The sequence below is a fragment of the Dermacentor silvarum genome, chromosome 1, assembly GCF_013339745.2.
Source record: "Dermacentor silvarum isolate Dsil-2018 chromosome 1, BIME_Dsil_1.4, whole genome shotgun sequence".
NCBI classification, from domain to species: Eukaryota; Metazoa; Arthropoda; class Arachnida; order Ixodida; family Ixodidae; genus Dermacentor; species Dermacentor silvarum.
Window position 1 is genome coordinate 224,678,699 of NC_051154.1, and position 21,321 is coordinate 224,700,019.

The 21,321-nt window shown below is 42.9% G+C and overlaps 1 protein-coding gene across 1 annotated transcript in view; it reads left to right on the forward strand.

The window, feature by feature from the left end:
* Positions 1 to 21,321, forward strand: part of LOC119436835 (putative helicase mov-10-B.1) — a 99,664-nt gene that overhangs the window by 21,362 nt on the left and 56,981 nt on the right. Inside the window, exon 4 of the mRNA XM_037703825.2 lies at positions 15,727 to 15,867. Coding sequence (XP_037559753.1) covers positions 15,727 to 15,867 — 141 coding nt within the window. The remainder of the gene's footprint in view (positions 1 to 15,726; positions 15,868 to 21,321) is intronic.

A 21,321-nucleotide genomic window follows, 5' to 3' on the forward strand; every position in this document is an offset into this window, starting at 1 on the left:
GATGGAGCCACTGTGTCAGGGTCAGATGGCAGAAACACGCAAGGATGGTAGCCGTGTACTATGATGCGAGTATTTGAATGGGGAATCACTGCGGTAGCGATGCACAAAGTCCGGGAGCCACCCCTCTCATCTGCAGGTGGGCGTTCTGCGCGGCGCAACTGCAACCACGGAAGAGCGTGTTCCGCAGTGCGCTATCAAGAACCCAGACTGAGCAAACCCAGAGAAATGCGAAAGTATGCTTTTATAAATCTACAATAGATGGTGGAACTACTTCGAAGCTTGCCAACTTCATGTTACTGCGCACATCTGACTGGAGAGAGTGAAGAACGTACAGGTACGTCAGTGACATGGCGGGACAGAAAAATGGCAATGTACAGGTACATCAGTGACACTGAAAGGGTGAAGAATTATCTTGCACCGCTGTCGACTTGTACAGATGGTGCCTCATAATTGTGAGGGGGGAATAAAAAAAAATACTGGCTTCATGAAGCTTTTCGTAATTGTATTGTTGTATTCTCCTGCTAGGTGCGGGTAAGTGGACACTTCATAAGACAGTAGCTAAGCTGACGCCGCCATAAAATCTCATACATGTTTCTGTTGACAGTTGTCCCAGCTGTTGTCAAGCTACTCTTGTGAAATTGTGACGTCTGTTAATACAGTAGAACCCCGCTGATACGTTTTTCACGGGACCGTAAAAAAAACACGTAAGAGCCGGAAAACGCAAGAAGCGAGGAACAGGAAAATTTGAGAAATGAGAGTAATGGTGAACTGCACACAATTTTATTTTAATTCTTACGGTTGAAAAAAAGTCGCAGTTTCGCCCGAAAGCTGAAGCATCGATTGCAATAGCAAATTAGTAGACAGCTATACAAAATAAGGATAGTAGTTTTATCGTCCTTATAAACTTGTAAACATTTGCCTATTAACTATATTAACAAGCATGGTGTCAGCGTGCACAGGCAGACATGAACACATCACGCTCGATGAGCACGGACACTCGTTGTCAAAACGCTGGCGTGAGGAAGCGTGACAGCAGCAGCGAGCGATGTGACCTTCGTGCTGTCTATCGCTTCAACAGAAACTGAGCGACAAGAACACAGAGCACGCACAAAGCTACAAGCCGCTGACGCACCTACACTGCCTAGACTCTGCCCCCAACGCAGATTGCTTTCAAGATACGGCCCTCGTGACCGCACGTGGCCGCGCAATACGCAGTTGATGCCAGAGTACAATGCCGCCCCCTATCCTCTCTTAGGGCCCATTTTAGGGCCCTAAAACTCGGAGCAATTTTAGGGCCCCAACGCGTCATAGACACCATCTTTAGACAGCAAATACGGATCTCAAAGGCCATGCTTTCACTGGCAGAAACCAAAAATACGTCATAGGTGTCATCCCCAGCACTTTGGGCAGCCAATCCCATTGTCAAGCCACCAAGCCAAGTGACATGAAAAGTCAGCATGGCCGCTCGGGCCGGCGCCCCGTCGGTGCCGGGTGGCATTTCACAACGCATGATGTGGGAACGGTCCCACAGTTACGACACAACAGCGGGGTTGCCAATGCATTGGGTCCTATGGGAGCTATGCCTGGACCAGCCACACGACAGAACAGCCAGGGAAACGCAGCACCCGGGAACGTAACAGCGGGGTTCTACTGTAACAGACTGCATCTTCTTGAGATTTTGTTTCCTCTTTGGAAAAATGACCACATATACACTTGCAGTGCTTCGAACGACACTTATGGAGTAGGCACTCAGTGGCACACAATGTTTTGAGTGGTTTGGGTGGCCGCAAGAAGACAAATTAGCATTAAATATCATCCCCATTTTGTCAACCTTCAACCAGTCATAGCTCTGAGATCGTTGAAAAGGTTTGTCGAAAAGGTTTCGACAAAAATGAAGTAGGGTCAGTGCCACACAATTCACATTATTTCAGAAGCTGCTTGTGTGAGTTGGAGTTCTTGCTAGTAAATTTTGAGCGTGCACTTGGATGTGAGATATGTTGCCATGAAGTTTGTTTTTCACTTACTCAAAGAAAAGAAAAGAAAAGGAATGCTCGTTTGAATTTGTGCAAAGATTAGCATACGTCAAACATGACACAAACTGTCTAAGATCATCACGAGTGATAAAAGCTGATGCTATGGGTATGACCTTTAAACTAAACAGGTTTCGAGCCAATAAAGCCCCTTTCTTCACCAAGGTGGAAAAAAAAGTGCTGTAACTACGCATGTGTGAAGACGATGGTCATCGTTTCTGAATTTTTTTTTCTTTTTGGGAGTTCGAGGAATTGTGTAGCAGGAATTTGTTTCTCCTGGATATACTATCGATCAGCAATTTTACTTTGAGGTGTTGAGGTGATTGAGAGAGAATGTACACAGGAAACACCCAAAATTGTTGAATGCAGTTGATGGGTTTCTTCATCATGACAGTGCCCCAGCTCACACACAACTTTGTCTGTGACATGGTATTTAGCCTCTCAGGATGGGCCGGCGATTTTTTTTCTTTATTATTTTTTTGCTTCTGACAAAGAAGTAATTTAAATAAAGTGGAGATTCGCCACCATGCACTAGATGAAGACATCTCTGCAGGGGCCCCTCAACAGCATTATGCTTGAGGAGTCCCAAAGTTACTTCAAACAAACAGTGGGAGAAAAGGTTGGACATATGTATTGACTCCAATGGAGATTATTTTGAAGGGAACTAGTTGCTTTTTTGTCCTAAGTGAAACTGAAATTTCTCTTTTGGAAACCGACTTGTTTAAAGGGGGGGGTCCACCCTTATAAGTGTTTGTTGAACGGTCACCTACCACTGTGTGGCTACATCACATCTCTTCTTGGTTGGGAGATGCGTGTGCCACCCCAAAAGGCATCCTGTCAGCTAGTTCTTTTCAGCACAAGCACATATTAAAACTGTTCTCGTAGGTGCATGAGATTGTATGCTTTGTATACTCTTCCTTAATACTTTGCTTTACTTCGCATGGTAGACCACCAGTGCTTCGAATCATTTGGGACTGAGCTGAATGTTTACTCTAACAGTTCTCCAGCAAGCAGAGTTACTTCGGAACATCAACTTTGCCAATAAATTTCTCCAGGAATAGAAAAATGAAAAAATATTTTATTAGTGAAATAACTAGTGCCATGAAGTTATAAAGGCATTGATCCACAGTTGTCAAATAACTTCTGATGAACTTTCTTAATCCATGACAGAATCTTCAAGGGCCAAGGCTGCAAGTAAATTAGAAACTTTTTTGTTTATGGCAGCTAAAGTGAAGTTCAAAATAATGGAAAGCTGGACTAGTTTGTATACATTTCATATATTGAAATGAAACAGCATGAAACAGCAAGGCGATGAGTAACACGAGAACAAGGTGAGAGCAGGAGCCAACGTTTCGACAAGTGGACTTGTCTTCTTCAAGGCAACATATGCTCTCCTCGGCACAGTATTCGTGTTACTCATCGCCTTGAATCGCGCCATCTCCCGCATTCCCCTTGTTTTCCCATGAAACAGCAAGGTGCTTTGTGCGCTTGTTTCCTTGTGTTGTGTGCACATGCCTTTATGTTTTGTGTTATATCATTTCGAAATGAAAGCAATGGTTCCACGGAACGACTCCACTTCATTTTGTGGCGCATGTGTTCCTCACATTGTCAATAGTATTAACCTGGTGGTCACTCCAAGGTTGTACTTTTCTGCAAGGCACATAAGGGCATCACTGAGGTTGCTAATGTGTGATAGGTTTGTTATGTTAGGCTAAATGTTTACTAGCTCTATTGATCTCTTTATTTATTTATTTATTTAACATAATTTAGTCGTTTTATTTTATTATTTTTTCCCACTGATAGAGCACAGGTATTCCATTAGAACTAACACTTACACTTGTATTGAGGATCATACCAAAAGTAACACTTCTCTTTTTACAAATCCTTCCACCGCTATATTGAAGGTAAAACTGTGCCATGTTACAAAGAAGTCATTTACTCATTTTTCATCGTAAAGTTGCTGTTTCTCTCCGCTAATATATGTTTTACCGATGTGGAACTTACAAAATATCCTTCCTATGGAACTCAGTTTTAGCCTTCTGACTTCCAGTGGAGAACTCTTGCCTCAGTTGCCTCCTTCTTCCTCAGCCTATCCCATTCCAACTTTGACAAGTTCACATAGGATATAATGGAATGAGGTGCAAAATCAGAACTGTAAGGTGGGGTGTGGAAGATCTTCTCACATCATTTTTGTCAATAATGCAAAGCAAATAGTTGAGAGCGTGCATCACTGCCCTTCGAGATGACCTGGCACAACAGACACTTCTTATTCATTGACCTATCATCTAGGACTCTTCGTTACCTAGATATAATCAACAGTATTTGTGGTTGACCCAGGTTCTAGGAAGTTGCTCAAAATTATAACTTCAGCACCCAACATCAAACATATTTTCAGATTACAGTAACACCCTCTGTGGTGGCATAGTGGCTTTGGTGTTGCATTGCTAAGCTCGAGTGTGCGGGATCGAATCCTGGTTGCCGCAGCCGCATTTTGATGGGGGCGAAATGCAAGAACACCTTTGCACTGTGCACTGGGTGCATGTTAAAGGGACCGTGAAATGATTTTGATAATTTTGTACAAGCGTAGTGAGTCCTTAGGGTAGGTCCTTCTGATCATTAAGTGACATCTTTAAGTGCTTCGTGTAAAGCATGTAATTTATTAGAAGGTTTTAAAAATGTGTGTCACTACTGATGGCAGCGGCGCCGCTCCCCTGAGTTTTCAGCCACCCCATCATGATCTACGAAATGGGCGCGCTTGACATCAGCCGAGTGAACTATCTGATTGGCTGCCCACTTTGCGCCATTGATAATTTTTCCAACTTCATAGTGGTGACCAAATGTTCCTCGTAATAGTTAGAATGTTGGTTAATTTGTTTCTATATAAAAAAAAAAACATAACCAAGAGAATACACAACAATTTATCACTGCACTCAAGCACTTCGGGCACACAGCAAGTCTCGTCTGCTTGTGTTACATTGTGCTCTGTGTTGACATGAGCTGTTTTGATCTCGAAGTTGCTTTTCGCGAGAACCATGAATCACCCTTGTTGTGTTGTGGGCTGCAAATCTAGCACTTGGCGACGTCATGCTGCGACATTGTGTCCCACTGCAAGGCAACAGGTGAGTGTAGTGGCTGCAGTGCAACAGGCTGTCGGCATCCTATCGTTGCCAGGATCTACGTGTTTGAGGCTCTCACTTAGTGCTGGAGGATTACTACCACGATAGAGAGTTTTAGCGTGTCTCGTATTCTGGTAAATGCAGGTGTACTGGGCATTCTGCCCGATGGTCGCAGCGCAAACGTGAGCAGGCTGCAGGGTGCAGCCACCCTGCTGGTGGCACAGAGCTCAACCAAACAAACACAGAGCTAATATAGCAGAAACCAAGCGTATTCTACTTTGCTCCTGGTGCAAATTTTCAGCAGCAGTGTAATTGTGAACACATTGTCTTCAAAAATTTCTGAAATGTTTTACACTTGGTGACAGTAATATTAGCCCTGTGTTAGGCTGGTTGAGCTTTATGCCACCAGCTGGCTGCACAGTTCAAGCCGCTCATGCTTATGCCTCTGCCCATCCGTCAAAACGCCCAGCTTGCCTGCATTTACCCGAATACTGGACATGCTCAGCTCTGCGACAGAACGCTTGCAATGCTTGCACTGCTTGTATAACTCTTACTGGGGATCGACAGCCAGATGGCTAGTGGAGAAGTTGAAGAGGCTTCGTGCGCTGACTACAGTGCGCTGGCTCCAAGACACTGGAAGTAGACGAGACAATGTTGCATCGTGACACAAAGCTAGTGAAGGGGGAGCTTAGCCCCGATCGCTTGGCAAGCGAGTTGAGGAGGAAAAGCATGGCTAGAGAGGAGGGTAACTTGTAATCGTCTGTAGCTCTCTTAATATGAGACACTTCACTTAAATTGTGGCACGAATGTTTTACTGTAGCTGTACCCTACGCGTCTACAAAATGTGTCCAAACCGTTTCTGGGACCTTTTGAAGAACTTGTGGTGGTAAAAATTAATCCAGAGTCCCACACTATGGCATGCCTCATGATCATATTGTGGTTTTGGGACGTAAAACCCCTGAATTCATTTTTTTTTTTTACGTAGCAGTAACCCATGATATTTTTTTGCCTGATGCCTGCTCTGTCATGTGCTAGTGGTAAAAAAATGGCATTTACTGTGAAGAAAACATTTTTCACACTAGATGGCAGCAGGTGTTTCTTGTGTGCTGAGGTCAACCTGTTTGCATGATTATCCCACACTTTGGCATCATCCGTACAGCGTGTTAGTGTGGTAGATTGCTATCTGTCGGATGATGATAGCAGTAGTGATGAGGATGTCAACTTGGCATTTCATTCTTCAAGGGACGAAGACAGTGACGACACTCTAGGCGACACCGACTCCAAAGATGATGAAAATATGGGTGAGACAGTCGCCGGGCCCTGTGCGGAGGGCCGTGTTTTGAGTGCTACCACACTGTTGGTAGTCTCCAGTAGTTTGGACGGCATCAGTTGTGGCGAAGTGCATTTCAAAACAACTGAATACACTACTAAAACCAACCTATTTTTTTTTTTTCGTGGAGCTTTAGGAGAGAAGTGGGCAATAAATATCAATAAATAAACAATTATGTCTTTCCGTAAATATATTTCTAAAGTAATTTTCGTGCTTTAAGCATGTTATTGAAGCATTCAGAAACGCAATATTAACCACGTTTATTAATATTTAACCACGTTAATATTAACCAATATTAACCACACTGTTTAGTGATAGCTAATCCATGGTTAGTGCTTAATATTTCATTTGAACTATGTATAGCAGATTTTTTCCTCGCACAATGACAACATTAATGGCAACTTGACAGTGTTCTTTTTTGCAAGTAGCTTTTGCATAATGCCTGTTTTTTTGTTCTTGTTTACTTGTTTTCACGTGCTCACATTATTTTCACAATGTCCGTGTATCATCCCCCTCACAAAATACTCCAAATAGGAGCCCGTGAGGAATATGTAAGTAAATAAATTTCAGGCCATAAAGGGGAAATGGGCCATTCTAGTACCATTATATTTTTAAAATGGGCCCTTAAGGGGTTAACCAACTTGTTTATCCTGGGCCACATCATTCGCAATGGTCATAGGTGGTGGTCAAACCTCTCGTCTTGGTAGTTACCATCTCGGATGAAAAGGTACAACAAAAATAATTTAAGCCCTACACTGTGATCACACGAAGTATGGTGCAGATAAAGAATAGATGCATTATGAATGCCACCTAAGTTTCAGACATTAGAAGAACATATTTGTTCAAGATGGAAGCTGTAAGGCAGAGATTTAAGAGTGCCGAATACATCCGCACTACCCTGACCGGTTTCTGTTCTATAGTGGCAAGCTAATAATTAGCTTGATGCTTTATCAGTGCACTGTTCAATACGATCTGAAGTGTTTGCTACCCGCCATGGTGGCTTAGCGGCTATGGTGTTGCACTACTAAGCACGAGGTCACGGAATCACAAAACCATGGCCGCGGCGGCCATATTGCGATGGGGGTGAAATGCAAAAACGCCCGTGTACCGTGCATCGGGGGCACGTTAAAGATCCCCTGGTGGTCAAAATTAATCCAGGGCACATCATAGCCTGATTATCAAATCGTGGTTTTGGCATGTAAATTCCAGAATTCAATTCTGAGTAAGTGTTTGCTATCAACTGTTATTCAAACTGGAAAGACGTAGCCTTAGTTTTTTAACTGTCAACATAGCTTTCACGCGTATCTGCCCTAGGTTAAATGAATTTTTGACTCAACATATGGTGCATATTTTTGCTTGTTTGGTATCTAACATGCAATCTGAATTTTGATGCCCTGAATGCACTTTCTAACTGCCAAAAGATCTGGCCTTCTGATTACACATTTCAACAAGCCAGCGGAGGCCTACATGTTTTTTTCAGGAAAACACTGGATCTAATTCTTTTGGCATAAATCATCATTGTATTTCTATTTCTTTTTTTTTTGTTGTCAAATTTTAAAGAAGCTGTTAGTCTCTTGGTAAGATTAGTCTGTGCACACAAGATCTTTCTAACGAGAAATAATAAATTTAGAGTATGAAAAACATTACTGAAAAAGGCCCAATTTTTTTACCTTGCTGTTTGAGAAGCCATATTTGTTGTTTCTTGCATGTTCACACAGAAAATTTAGCTTACAAGAGCATTAAACAGCACACAAAAAGTTACTGAAAATGCAGACAGTTGCATTTAAAGTTTCAACATTCAGCGAGTTCGCAAGTCTTCATTCAGTTCAGCGAGTTCACAAGTCTTCATTCACAAGTTCACATTTTCTTAGTCAAACAGAGACATGCGTTGAAAAACATGTTTCATTTTCTATGTGTGGACAGGTCTTGCTGCTTCATATAAAAGGAAGTTATTACACAAGTAGTAGTTGCAATGTCCTTATACTAAATGACGCAACAGAGTATTGAGGTGATATATATGATAAACTTATGGAGATGCACCAATTTTTGCTGTCCACGTGTATCTTATGCTTATATGCCTGTTCTTATCTGAAAATGCGTAGGCATGGTTTTCTTGTAAAATTGCCATGTAACTGGTATCACAGTTAAGCTCGTTTCACATGGTGTGATTTTGCAGTGCGTTTTTCGCAGCTGCGATTTCCGCAAATGCGAAATTCGCAATCCCGTTTCACGTGGATCCACGACAGCTGTGTTTTTCGCATACTCGTAGCACAGGGTTTGCAAACTCGTATATTGTTCGGTGTATGTTTTACCAACTTTTTTTTTTGCTAAATTAACGACTCTGCAATGTTTCTAAACTATATATATTTAAACTCCTGAAAGTTTTATTAATGTAGTTAATGAAACAAAAAAAAATAAACAAAGTGAGCCACCTCCTATTGGTCGTCTGGTTCCACCGCATCTGTGTTTTCGCAGAGAAGTTCAGCACGCCGAACATCGAAAAATTGCACGCGCCTATTTCCCACAGCAAATGCGAAAACACCCGTGTACTTAGATTTAGGTGCACGTTAAAGAACGCCAGGTGGTCCAAATTTCCGGAGTCCCCCACTACGGCGTGCCTCATAATCAGAACTGGTTTTGGCACGTAAAACCCCATAATTTAATTTTTTGTTTAATTTGTGAATTCGCAGACAAAATCGCACCATGTCAAATGGGCTTTAGAATAGTAGAAAATTCTGTTTTTCTGCAAACTTCTCAGGTATGATATGGTAAAGTGCATGTTTTCTTTGCATTAAATTTAGAGCTTACCATCATCATGTTCTTAAGTAAGCACTACTAGCCCAACAGCACGTCCGTCTGTATCATTTCCTTGCCTCCACAATCACCGCTATGCAAGTTGCCTGCAAAGTGCAACTGTACTACCTTCAGGTTGGGCATCAAATGCAGGGTGGTTGTCACCAGTAGCCTAGCCAGATTCTTTTTTTTTTAAAGGGGGGCAGGGGTGCTCGGTGTGCCACCCCCTGGCTACGGCAGTGGTTGTCTCTCTCTGACCTCTTAAAACGACAACCTGCCTTTCAGTATGGGTAATGTCGACGTTATCAAAAGAACGCCTTTTTTGTGCTGTAATGCAGTTTCTGTTGGCGGACTTTTTTTTTTTTTTTTTTTTTTTTTTCCATGGATAGCTGGCTTTAGCGCTACGAGGCATGTATCTGTGGGGCTTCCTTATCTTCTCGCGCTGGAAATGCATCCGGCCGTACTGACGGTGACGTCGGCCGCTCTTGTAAAATGCCTCATTGCCATCTCATTACTCTTGAACTTGCGGCACAGCTAGTTACTTGCGGTTTTTGCGGCGTGAACGACACGTCGTTCGTCGCCAAGCCATGCGCAAGTGAGGAGGCGAAATCGGGAGGGCGAACTTGTGGCACGTGATGACGGTAGTCTTCGACTGTCGCAGTAGCGCCGTTCCGATTACATAATTGCGTTTCAATTAAAGGAAATTCCCCCAGGCGCTGTCAGTTCGCTGTGCTTGATAAACTCCGTTACAGCCTTGTAGAAGCCGTGAGTTGTGTTTTTCTTTCACGAACACATCGGCACATGTCGGCACGGTGGGGAATGCACATGGGCAGCTATATGGATGATGTCATCAAGCATCTCTTTGACTTGTTGCCGATTATCAGCCCGTTCCATCGATAAAGCTCGGTAGGGTGACTGGCCGAGAGGTCGCACGTTTTCATCTTTTATGGTTCGGTTTCAGCGTTTCGTGAGCGGTTTCTGCTGTCGTATATCGGCACATTTGTAGCAGCTTGCGTGGCCTGATTTGCCTCCCTTGCACCAGCGCAAGATTAAGTGAGACGGAGTTAGTGAAACGGGCGATGGGTTTTGTGGCGCGAGGATGGTCACTGACGTCGCACGGCGGCTCGGCGAAGCTGCGATTGCTCCTTGTCCCGAAACGCCGATGTCGGGAACGGCTGACGGAAAATGCGTCTGAATTCCGACACACATTTATCCAAAGGCGAACGCTGGGCGCAATGACTTGAATCAGTGTTTTGCAGTGTCCCATCGCATTTTCCACTTTTCTTACCATGCGTCGCACCGAGCGGCCAAACCCAGCGATGACGGCGGCCCCATCAGTACGTCGGCGTTAAAAAGGCGAAAAGAATGGAAAGTGAAATGGGTCGTTAGAAAATACAACCCATGATTTAATTATTCCGTTCATCATTGCTAACTTCTGACAAGGCTTGAGCGCTGGCTGGCAGGCTTATGTGTCCGTCGTGAACTGGGGCCAGTAGGCGCGATTCCTTCTGGCAAAGTACGTGAGGTCATCAGGAAGGATATCCGGTTATCCGGATATCCTTCCTGATGACCTCACGTACTTATCGATGGCAGTGAATGTACATCAGTGCTTGTGACTTTTATTTACGCGTGCCGATCGATGTGGCCTGCTGCACTGATTTACATATATCTTCGGATCGTCATGGCCATAATTTCCTGTAACTCTGCGCGAACGTTCTGAGAGGCAAACTAGAGATGTGTCAGGAGAAACTACTTTCACAGCAGTTTTAATCCAAATACTGTTATTGATGCTGCATACAGTGGTGTAAGTGCTGTGTCATTGCCAGAGGCTGGGCAATATATATATGCAATGTGTTGCACATTATGCAGTACCTTTTATATTATGTTTCCAGAAGTTCCATGAGCTGATATTTTAGGCCAATATCATGAGAAGCTGATATGCAAGGACTCTTTCCTTCCAGGTGGAAGTACAGTATAGGCATCACCTTGCATATCATATCTGCTGGTCATGATGCCATGAGAACTAGTTTTCCGCCCTCCGTGGTAGCTGGTGGCTAAGGGTGCTCCGCTGTTAACACGAGGTCGCGAGTTCGACCCTGGCCGCCGCAATGGCCGCGTTCCTATGGGGCGGAATGCAAACACGCTTGTGTGCCATGCACTGGGTGCATTAAAAAAAAAAAAAAAAAAAAAAAAAAAAAAAAAAAAAAACCAGTTGGTCCGAATTAATCCAGAGTCCCCCACTACAGCGTGCCTCATAATCAGATTGTAGTTTTGGCATGTAAGAGCCCAGGATTTAATTTTTAACAAATTTTCGTTGTAAGTGCATATGTGCTTCCCCACTGGTACAGTTGGTTGACTCAGGTTGAACATGATCAATCCTCAATAGGGCCCTTGATGCCAAGTAATGCCAACTACACACAGACAGTAGAGAGGCAGCAAAGTTGAAGGCAAAGTGTTCATTTGTGGGCTCCTGGCCTGCAAAATAACTAGCAAAGTCGTTAGTGCTGCAGCTGGCAGTCCCAAGTTTTGGCCTGTAGGCTGAGCCCACCATACATTGACAGCATTCTAGGTAATTAAGTGCAAGTTGCAATTTTTCTAAAGCTGCCAGTTGCTTCACGTCGAAATGACAATTTGGTACGAGTGCTGTTTCATGTTGTAAAAAAAAAAAAAAAATTGTGATAGCAGCATGGAACTGCCGTGGCATCAGAACAAAATGAAATGAGTTAGAGTTTATCAGCAAAGACATTTGGGCTTGTTGGTATAACATGTTTGCAGATTTTCTTCATGTAGCGCGAAAGCACACGGACGTAGAAGGATGTGTGTGTCTCCGTTCTTCTTCTACGTCCGTGTGCTTTTGCGCTACATGAAGAAAATCTGCAAACGAGTTAGAGTTTGTGTGCTAAAATGTCACACAGTGGAAAATGCATTATGAAATTATTGCATCATTTTGTATCTTTGTGCTAAATGATTGTAGTGCATTACATTGATTGCTTCAGTTTTAATGAAAAAGCTGCGTTGGAATATTCACTGGCCTTGAGAGCATCTATTTCAGTGCATGATTACTAAAAAAACAGAGTTAAGACCCACCGTGGTGGCTTAGAGGCCATGGTGTTGTGCTGCTGCACGAGGTCGTGGGATCAAATCCCGGCTGTGGCGGTCGCATTTCGATATGGGTGGAATGCAAACACGCCAGTGTCCCATGCATTTGGGGCACGTTAAAGATCCTCAGGTGGTCAAAATTAATCTGAAGTCCCCCACTACGGCGTGCCTCATAATCAAATCGTAGTTTTGGCACGTTAAACCCCAGAATTCAGTCCAAGGACAGATGCCACATGCCTATTTCTTTCTATGCATCCATACCATGCCAATAATCATAATTAAGGGACAACAAGTGGTTTGGCACAGCTTTCATAGCTCTTATATATGACCATTTTAAATGTTATGACTGAAAATGGCTATTTCCTGGACTTTTTTTTTTTTTGCCCAGAAATGCCTCTTTTTAGCATGCAGGGGCTATATTTTGTAAGGATTCTTTCCTTTTGAGTTTAATAAGCTTTTATCTGTCCTGTTAAGGCTATTTCTGTTTATTTTTTGTGTTATAATATTTCTGATGTATTTACGTTGTTTAGATATTTCCCTTGTTGTACTCATGCCTTTTTAATGCTTATATGACTATGTGCTATCGACCAAAAAAGTTTACGGACCACGGGATCTGAGTAAATGCTAAATATTTGAGCAGCCTGTAAACGTAGCCAGTAAAACCGTACATCACAGTGTCGTTCGCATATACCAGTAGAGGCTGGAAATGGGAATACCAGGCTGGGGGGGGGGGGGGGGGGGGCGTTTTGAGGCTGCGGAGATATTCAGCTATTTGTCAGATCCCTTGGTCCGTAAACTTTTTTTGTTCGATAGTACATCCCCCCTTACCCTATGCCTTCTTGAAGACCTGTAAGGTACACTAAATAAATAAAATAAAAAAAAATAATCCTGGTGACAGCAGAGGCAGAGCTTTGTGTGAGCCACACACTGCTGTGCCTTTGCTATCATCAGCGATGAAGATCAAATAGAATGAAAAATGAAAATAATGCTTTCACCTTACCGCACTGATTGTTCTTACCCCGGATAGACTCGGAAGCAAGCAATCGTCACGATTTCTGTGGTGGGCTGTCTGGATATGATGTGTTTTCTTTAACTTTCAGAACCTTTACACTGATTTTTGATGGGTTGGGCTTATTGCAGATAATTTGTTATCTTGGTACACATACTGAACAATCAAATGTCTCTCTTAAACTGCTTTTTGGAGAGGCATGAATGCCTCTAATAGCCAATCTATCATTTCAGGTTTCTTCTTGTAGAAGTCACCTGTGGACCAGTGCCTAGGGCCTCAATATCACTGGTGAACATCTTGCAGTGTGAAAAGACAAGGGACATTACAAGAAGGTGACACATAGTGGTGCTGATCAGTGCCCATGTTGGTCAGCCTCTTGTTTTGTCCCGTGTCTTTTCACTTTGTAAAATGCTCACCATGAACCAAAACCAACTAGCCCACCAACAAACCATCATGATGGCAATTTGCCACATGATTCCAGGCTGTTGACTTAACCCTTTCTGTTCCCACCCCATTTCTTCTTGTCTGTCTGGACCATCTTTACAAGTAATTGCAGTATGTTCTTGTGAAAGTTTTTTTTTATTATGTTGACTGCTTTCTTTTTTGGGGGAATAGGTTTTTCGCTCATTTCCTTGCTAGCAGGAGTGTGCACAGGCTTGATAAAATGCCTGCAACTCGCAGTGAGCCAAAATTTTATTTTCTAGGTGGCATTTGCATTGGACAGACACACAACAGTTACACTTGTTTGCAGGGCACAAAGAATTACAGGGTATGTTCACCAAAATGAAGGGTTGTGCCAAGGGTGACGACCAGAAGTTAATGTTTGATTAGAAGAGCAAAAGAACCTGTCTACCTAAATGTTACATAATGCATGATTAATCTTCTGATAACCGCTGTGACCATTGGCTGATAACCTGCCATGGTTCTCTGTGAAATAAAATACCGCTGGCCTGTGAAATCTCTTTTGTTTTGAATTATGATTGAGAGCAAGCATTGCAGACTGCCAGACAGAAATGAATGCTAGATATTTCAAAAACCCATTTTTGTGGATGTGTTTTAGAGGACAAACTTGATGTGTGTTCAACCTCAAAAAAGGATCAATCATTTCATGTGTGCAAATGTTCTTGAACCATCTGCACATGGTGAAAGCGCTTACGTAGAATTTAACTAAATGTTTCTTCTGAATAGGCTAATTGCCAAAATATCATGGTGATGTTCAGTTTCTTGCTTCGACAGCGTGCTCAAGGATTAGTGGGTTGAAAATTTTGACTTTCACTATGTTTGCCATGTCATGCTTATCCGAGTTGCCACAATCAATATTAGAGCTGTTAGCTTGCCATTATGGGGGAAGTGCATAGAAATAACTGGAATATTTTCTCCCTTTAATATATATGAAACGCAGTGTTAAGTACCATGAGCGTAAGGCCGCAATGCTTTCTGCATCAGCGCAGGAAACACTGCAGCTGTAAGGTGAAATGTTCACTTGAGTTGTCGAAATATTGTGTGTGGACACTAAATGTCAGTAAATTTTCTATGAGTAAACACAATGAGCAGAGATTGTGCACGAAATGATGTGTGCGACCAACAAAAATTCCTTTGCATTTTAGTATTAGGTTGTTAAAGCAGTTATAGAAGCCCTGCAACTCTTCAATAAAGTTGTAAAAGTGCCCTGGTTACGAAAGGGCACCACCTTTCCCATTTCCTCTTACAGGAATTCTTCCAAAGTGTTCAAATATCAGCAGAGCTATCAAGAGCTGAAAGTAGTTTTTTTGTTACTTTTGCAGTTTTTGGGAAGGGCATCTTGTCTTTGGAGTGAAAAAACTGTAGGTTTTCTGCTATGTAGCAGGGCATTATTTGACTCGGAAGTGTTCATGATGCTTTTACCTTGCAATTTAGTGGGGTTGTTCGTTATTTATTTATTTATTTCATAATACTGTGAGCCTTTCTCAGGCTCTGGCAGGACATTCCAAAAGCTTTGCAGGGACCATTTTGATGCTCCTAGCATTGCAGGAGGCATAACGTGTTTATAATTACATGGCAAAGCGTAATGTAACTGGCAGTCATTTGCCATTTGAAAGATAAGTGTAGTTAAGGTGACATATGTTACATGTGTGTCTCAACGTGATGATCTTGCATTACACAAATATTGCCAAGAAAAAAAACAACAAAGGAAACCACTGAAAAAATATGATGAAAAAAGAAGTTATGTTTAAGTGTATACTGATTTCTAATTTCTTGCAGTTCACTATCGTACTTATAAAAACTGTTTCTTAAGTACTTTAGCTAGAAATTCTGTGGGTGCTTCTTAAAAGAATCTCTTGTGATTTTTGCCTTCTTTAATCTCCTCAGTAATCAGATTCAGGAGCTGGAGCGAAAGAAGCCACTTGCTCAGTATATTCTTGATGAGCAGCTTGTGGAGTTCCAGAAGCATGAACTTCAGGAGTGGGACGGCATGGATGACGACACGTTGAAACTACTCATCTTTATCAAGTAACTGCAAAATACTTGCTTGTATCTTTTGCTTGTTTATGAATGATGCATTAGAGAAACCCTTGTGAATTAAAAAAAAGCCTTCATAAGAAGGAACACGGGGCAAAAAAATAGAATTTTTGTTCAAAAAAATTACCTTTCGAGTTTCTTGCAGTTTCGTGTTCCTCAACTTTTCAAGAAGGTGCCCGCAAAATTTCAGCCACATCTGCGTTTTAATAAGCAGGAATTTGTACTTTTATGTAGGCTGGTGGCACCTCAGATAAAAGAAATATGCCCATGACCACCATATTGAAAGTGCATTCGCGGTGCGAGGAAAAGGCCATTGGTAAAGGCCATTTTCATCTTTCTTTATAAGCTCAAGCAGTGACACCAGAGGTGTACAAAGGCTGATGAATGAAGTCAAAAGCAAAAATATTTGGGCAGTAACTGCAGAGGAAGAATACTGAAGGCACTATTTATGCAGGTGGTGTCACTTTATTGTAATAAGCCGCCACATGAGGCTTTGCACTGTCACCTGATTTCCTGGGACATGCAGCTTCGTGCATTCGAACTATTTTCGACTGCCGTTTCTGGTGCATGTGCTCTATGGTCCCTTTACCATTTCTCGGGCTCACATTTGCATCTATAAAATGGCCCTGAAGTTCTGCAGACACCACTGCTTTGGCAAACGGCGTCATTTCATGAAGCCAAGTGGCACAGCCTGTGTCAAGTGAGTGACCTTATGCAAAAGGGACTTGTGCTCCGGCCTTCCCAGGTGACCGTGAGAGATCGACACAGCGTTTTTCCTGATGCCGGATACCTCTGTTTGGCAAACTCTGGTGTTTCAAAGGACCACAGCGCTGGCAGTCATAAAATTAAATGCTGGACAAGAGGGATATAGAAAATGCTTGAGAAGTTGGGAATTGTTTGTGGCATGCATACGGGATGTAATTTGGAAAAGAGTTTAGAAGAATGTGCATCCAGGATGACAGCGAATGCAGCAAAGTGCAAAAGTGGCCAAAAAGGAGCAGTAGATTAAAGCCATTCTCTCAAAAGAATGCAGAATACAAAAAGAAGGGCCTACTTATGTTCCAGGGTGGTTTTAGAGCCCACATGTAAAGTGCAAATAAAATAATTCTGAATTTTTTAAGGTATATTTCTCATTTTGCATATTTTAGAAATGTGTGTTTTGAAAAAGCTGTCGTTTCTGCATTACATTACACAGACTTCGTTTTAGAGAGATTTCTGGGTTTAAATTTTGAGAATAATGCTACTATGGACTCAGATTTATAAGTTTTATGTTTCTTCTTATAGAAGACAAATTTTAATTTTGAACGGAAGGTGGAGCGGGAACACAGGAGCCCGAGGCAGTGCTCTGTGAAGCGCCACCACTGGCGAAACGAGAATTCTTGTGGAGCAGGTGCAGTCAAAGTGATAGTTGAAGCACCCAGCGCGTTATCTGCTATGGTTCCTTCCTTTCAGTGTCCGCAATGATATCTCGATCGTATGCACTCGCGGCTCTGAGTTAACAACGCTGCATGCAGGCATACAATTAGGGAGGAACCACAGCAGATGACGTGCCGGCTGCTCCACCTATCGCTTTGATTGCGCCTGCACCGCAAGATTTCATGAGGTGCCAGTGGTGGTGTTCTGCCGAGCACCACCACAGGCTGCCGTGTTCTCACTAGCAGTGGCCGCAGCCTGTACACTGCTTATCCACTTGATGGTGTGTCTAGTGTCAGCCGTTTTAGATATGAGCGGTGCATACAAAAATGTAAACAGAAATATATTGTGCAACATTCCTACAGGTCTGTTAGAAAAGTATCCGACCTTTGGCCGAAGAAAAAAAACTGGCATAACTGGAGCATTGGAAACCTAATCACCCTCAAAGTAGTCTCCTTGGGACTCCACACACTTCTCCCAGCGGTGCTGCCATTGTTGGAAGCATTCCTAGAAGGCCTCTTTCGGAATGGAGTTTAGCTCAGCTGTCGTTGCAGCCATAATGTCCTCTTATGACTGAAATCGCACTCCTTTCAATGGCCTCTTGATTTTGGGAAACAGCTGGAAGTCGCAGGGGGCCATATCAGGAGAGTAAGGAGCCTGTTGAGCTACAAGAGTCTGGTTTTTTGTCAAAAAAGTCTGAATCAAGTGCGAGGAATGTGCAGGAGCATTGTCGTGATGAATGCGCCAATTTCCTGTTGACCACAACTCCGGTGTCTTGCGCCGCACAGCATCACGTTGGCGACGGAGGACATCCCTGTAGTACTCTTTGGCGATTGTTTGACCCTGTGGTGCGTACTCGTGGTGTACCACACCGCGGGAATCAAAGAAAGCAGTCAGCATCACTTTGACGTTGCTGCGCACTTGGGCGGGCCCCCTTCTTTGGTCTTGGTGATGTGGAATGCTTCCACTGTGACGACTGGGATTTGGTTTCCGGGTCGTACCCGTACACCCCAGACTCGTCACCAGTCATTATGGTGTTCATGAAGTCGGGGTCACTGTTTGTGGAATCCATCATGTCCTGTGAGACTTCAACACGAAGTTGCTTTTGCTCCACCGTGAGCAGCTTCGGCACGAATTTCGCTGCAACTCTCTTCATGGTCAAATCTTTGGTCATAATGGAATGTGCAAAAAAAGTGCTGATGCCCACCTCTTCTGCAATTTCTCGGATAGTCACACGACGGTCCCACATCACCACAGCATTCACTTCGGCAATGACCTGGTCATTTCGGCATGTTGATGGCCGACCGGAGTGTGGCTCGCTCTCCACCAATGTGCGGCCGTCTTTAAACCGGTTGTACCACTCCTTATCTGTGTGCTACTCATAGTATCATCACCGAAAGCTGTCTGAATCTTCCGAATGGTTTCCACTTGGCTGTCGCCCAGTTTCTGGCAAAATTTGATGCAGTAGCGCTGCTCCAGTCGCTCCGCCATTTCCCTTGCAATAGAAAAACCGACGAGAGCACTGTGCACTACCTCACTCAAACGCTACGTTCCAGCGACTGACGCTATCGGCAGGCGGGAAAAAATTTGCGCATGCGCACGAAGGTTCAAGGTCGGCTGATGCAAGCGCGCTTGTTTCATATCCATCAGGTGTTCGCAAAAAAAAAAAAAGGTCTGATACTTTTCTAACAGACCTTGTACAGTTGCTAGACGAAATATACTGGCCTAATCCAGTTTCAGGTAATGTGGAAATTACTAAGTCATGATGCAACAGTAGATGTCTAGAAGAGTGTGTACCAGGGTTATCCACTGTCCGTACTTCTGTTTATGATACAATTGTAAGCATAGAAAGGGGCTAGAGCTAAGTTAGTTAGGCTATTATCTTTTATAAAAACAAAATGGAGGGGTCGTGGCAGGTTTAATGTACATGGACAATATTGTTTTGTTAGTGGACAGTCTGAAAGATACTCAGCTTCTTGCAGACATAAGGGGATAGGAGGGTGAAGCTCTGGGATTTAAATTTAATGTAAAGAAGGCTTCATGGTGTTTAATGGTGTGACTGTGATCAGAGGGCCATGGTGCAGGAAAATGATATGCCAAGGATATGTGTGCACAAATACCTAGGAGTACAGATCAGAGAGGGAAATAGGCAAATAGAAAAATGTGGAGATAGAGAAGAATGAAAAAAAAAAAAAAAAAAAACAAAGCACAAAAACATGAAGGGGTAATTAAAGTGAAAGGCAGGAAAATCACGGCCATATTGAAACATAGAGCGCTATGGGAGTACAAAAAATATTTTGAGGTGTATGTAATAGATTTCTTGGATAAATAAAGATTGATTGATTGATTGGGTAATAGTTCCCAGGCTTACGTTTGCCAACTTGGTGCTGTGCTTTTAAATTCTGAAGTGAAGTTTGGATTGGAGAATAATCAGAGGGCTTTTGGAAGAATATCGCTGAGTTTGCATGGAAAAGCCACAAATGAATCATTACAAGGAGACAGGGGCTGCGCATCCTTCGAAGTGCGTGAGGCTCAAAACCTGCTTCAAAAGATGACTGAGGAATATGAACAAATATGGATGGATGACTATGTTATTTATGTACCCGGGTAGGAAAAATATTGACACAGAGTTTGCAGAAGGATCACGAAACTATACAATAAGTATTACACTAATGTAATGGGCAGCAGCGGAGAAAAGGGTGCTAAACACAGTAAGCCAGAGATGCATAAAGAGTATACTGAAAAGGTGCAGTGGAGACGAAGTGGGCTGTGACATTATATTGAACAGCAAATGAAGAAATCGGAAGGAATAAGCTTTGATAATTCAAAGGGCAGCACCCTACTGTTTGAAGCCAGATCAGATTGTCTGAGAATGTGGAGTTACAGGAGAAAATTTTTAGATTGTCATTTGTGCATAGCATGTGGAAATGGTGCAGAAAACATACAACATGTACTGGTAGAATGTCAAAATATCCATCCAGCAGTAAAGGTTGTAGTGGTTAGCCTACCCAAGGCCTTGAGCTTTAAGGACAGTAGGGGAAATGTAAATCTGTGGAACCAGCTGGAAGATTGGTGGCACAAAGGAAGAGAAAGCATGCAATGATGCAGATTTTTTGTTTTGAATGATGTTGCTTAAGGTATAAAAATTTAAATATTTAGATACAGCAGAAAGGTTAGACCAAGCTTGGTGGCATGTGCTTTCACCCTGATTCAAAGGCGGCACACATATCATCGTGATGTTGAGCTATTCTGGATGTTTTCATTGTTAAGAGTATTCATTCGCACTTTTGTTATGGTATGTTAATGGTGTTTCGTGTTGGTCATAATGAGTGAGCTGAAGGAGCAACAAATTTGTGTGAGGTTTTGTTTCTGACTGGGAAAGACGCTAGTGGTGACCTATCGAAGGCTGCAGCAAGCATTTGGCGATAAAGCTGTAGTCCACAGCCAAGCTTATGAAGGGCTCAGCCAACTTGGGAATGGCAGAACGGCCTTGAAAGATGAGGACTACTCCTTATGCCCTTCAACTCGGATAACCAGTGCAGATGTGGCAAACGTCCACAAAAAAAAATTTATGAAGGTCACCACTACCATCCACAAAATTTTTGAAGCTCTTGACTATCGTACAGAACCGTTGACCAAATGTTGACCAAAGAATTGACTATATTTCTGTGAAATGGTGTGGCCTTCAGGCATGCATAGTATGTATATACGTATATGTAGTTGGGCTTAGTTTTGATTTTATTCTGGGACATGCTCATGACAGGACATTGCAGAATGATAGCAGACATGCTTGTTTGTGGTGTGTTTCGGGGCCCTGGGATAAGCAGTCTTGCGTGTAATTGTGGGCACTTTAATTTCCCGTAATGAACAGAACAGGGTAAGGCATAGTCATCCGGTACCATTCTAGGCTACATTTTAAGAAAATTTCATTATTCTGCAAATACATTCCGCTCAGAGTTGAGAACGTAAGGGCCGACTTACGGTCAATCCGCATGGCCTTCAGCCTGCCTTCCGCATGTGTGCGTGCGGCAA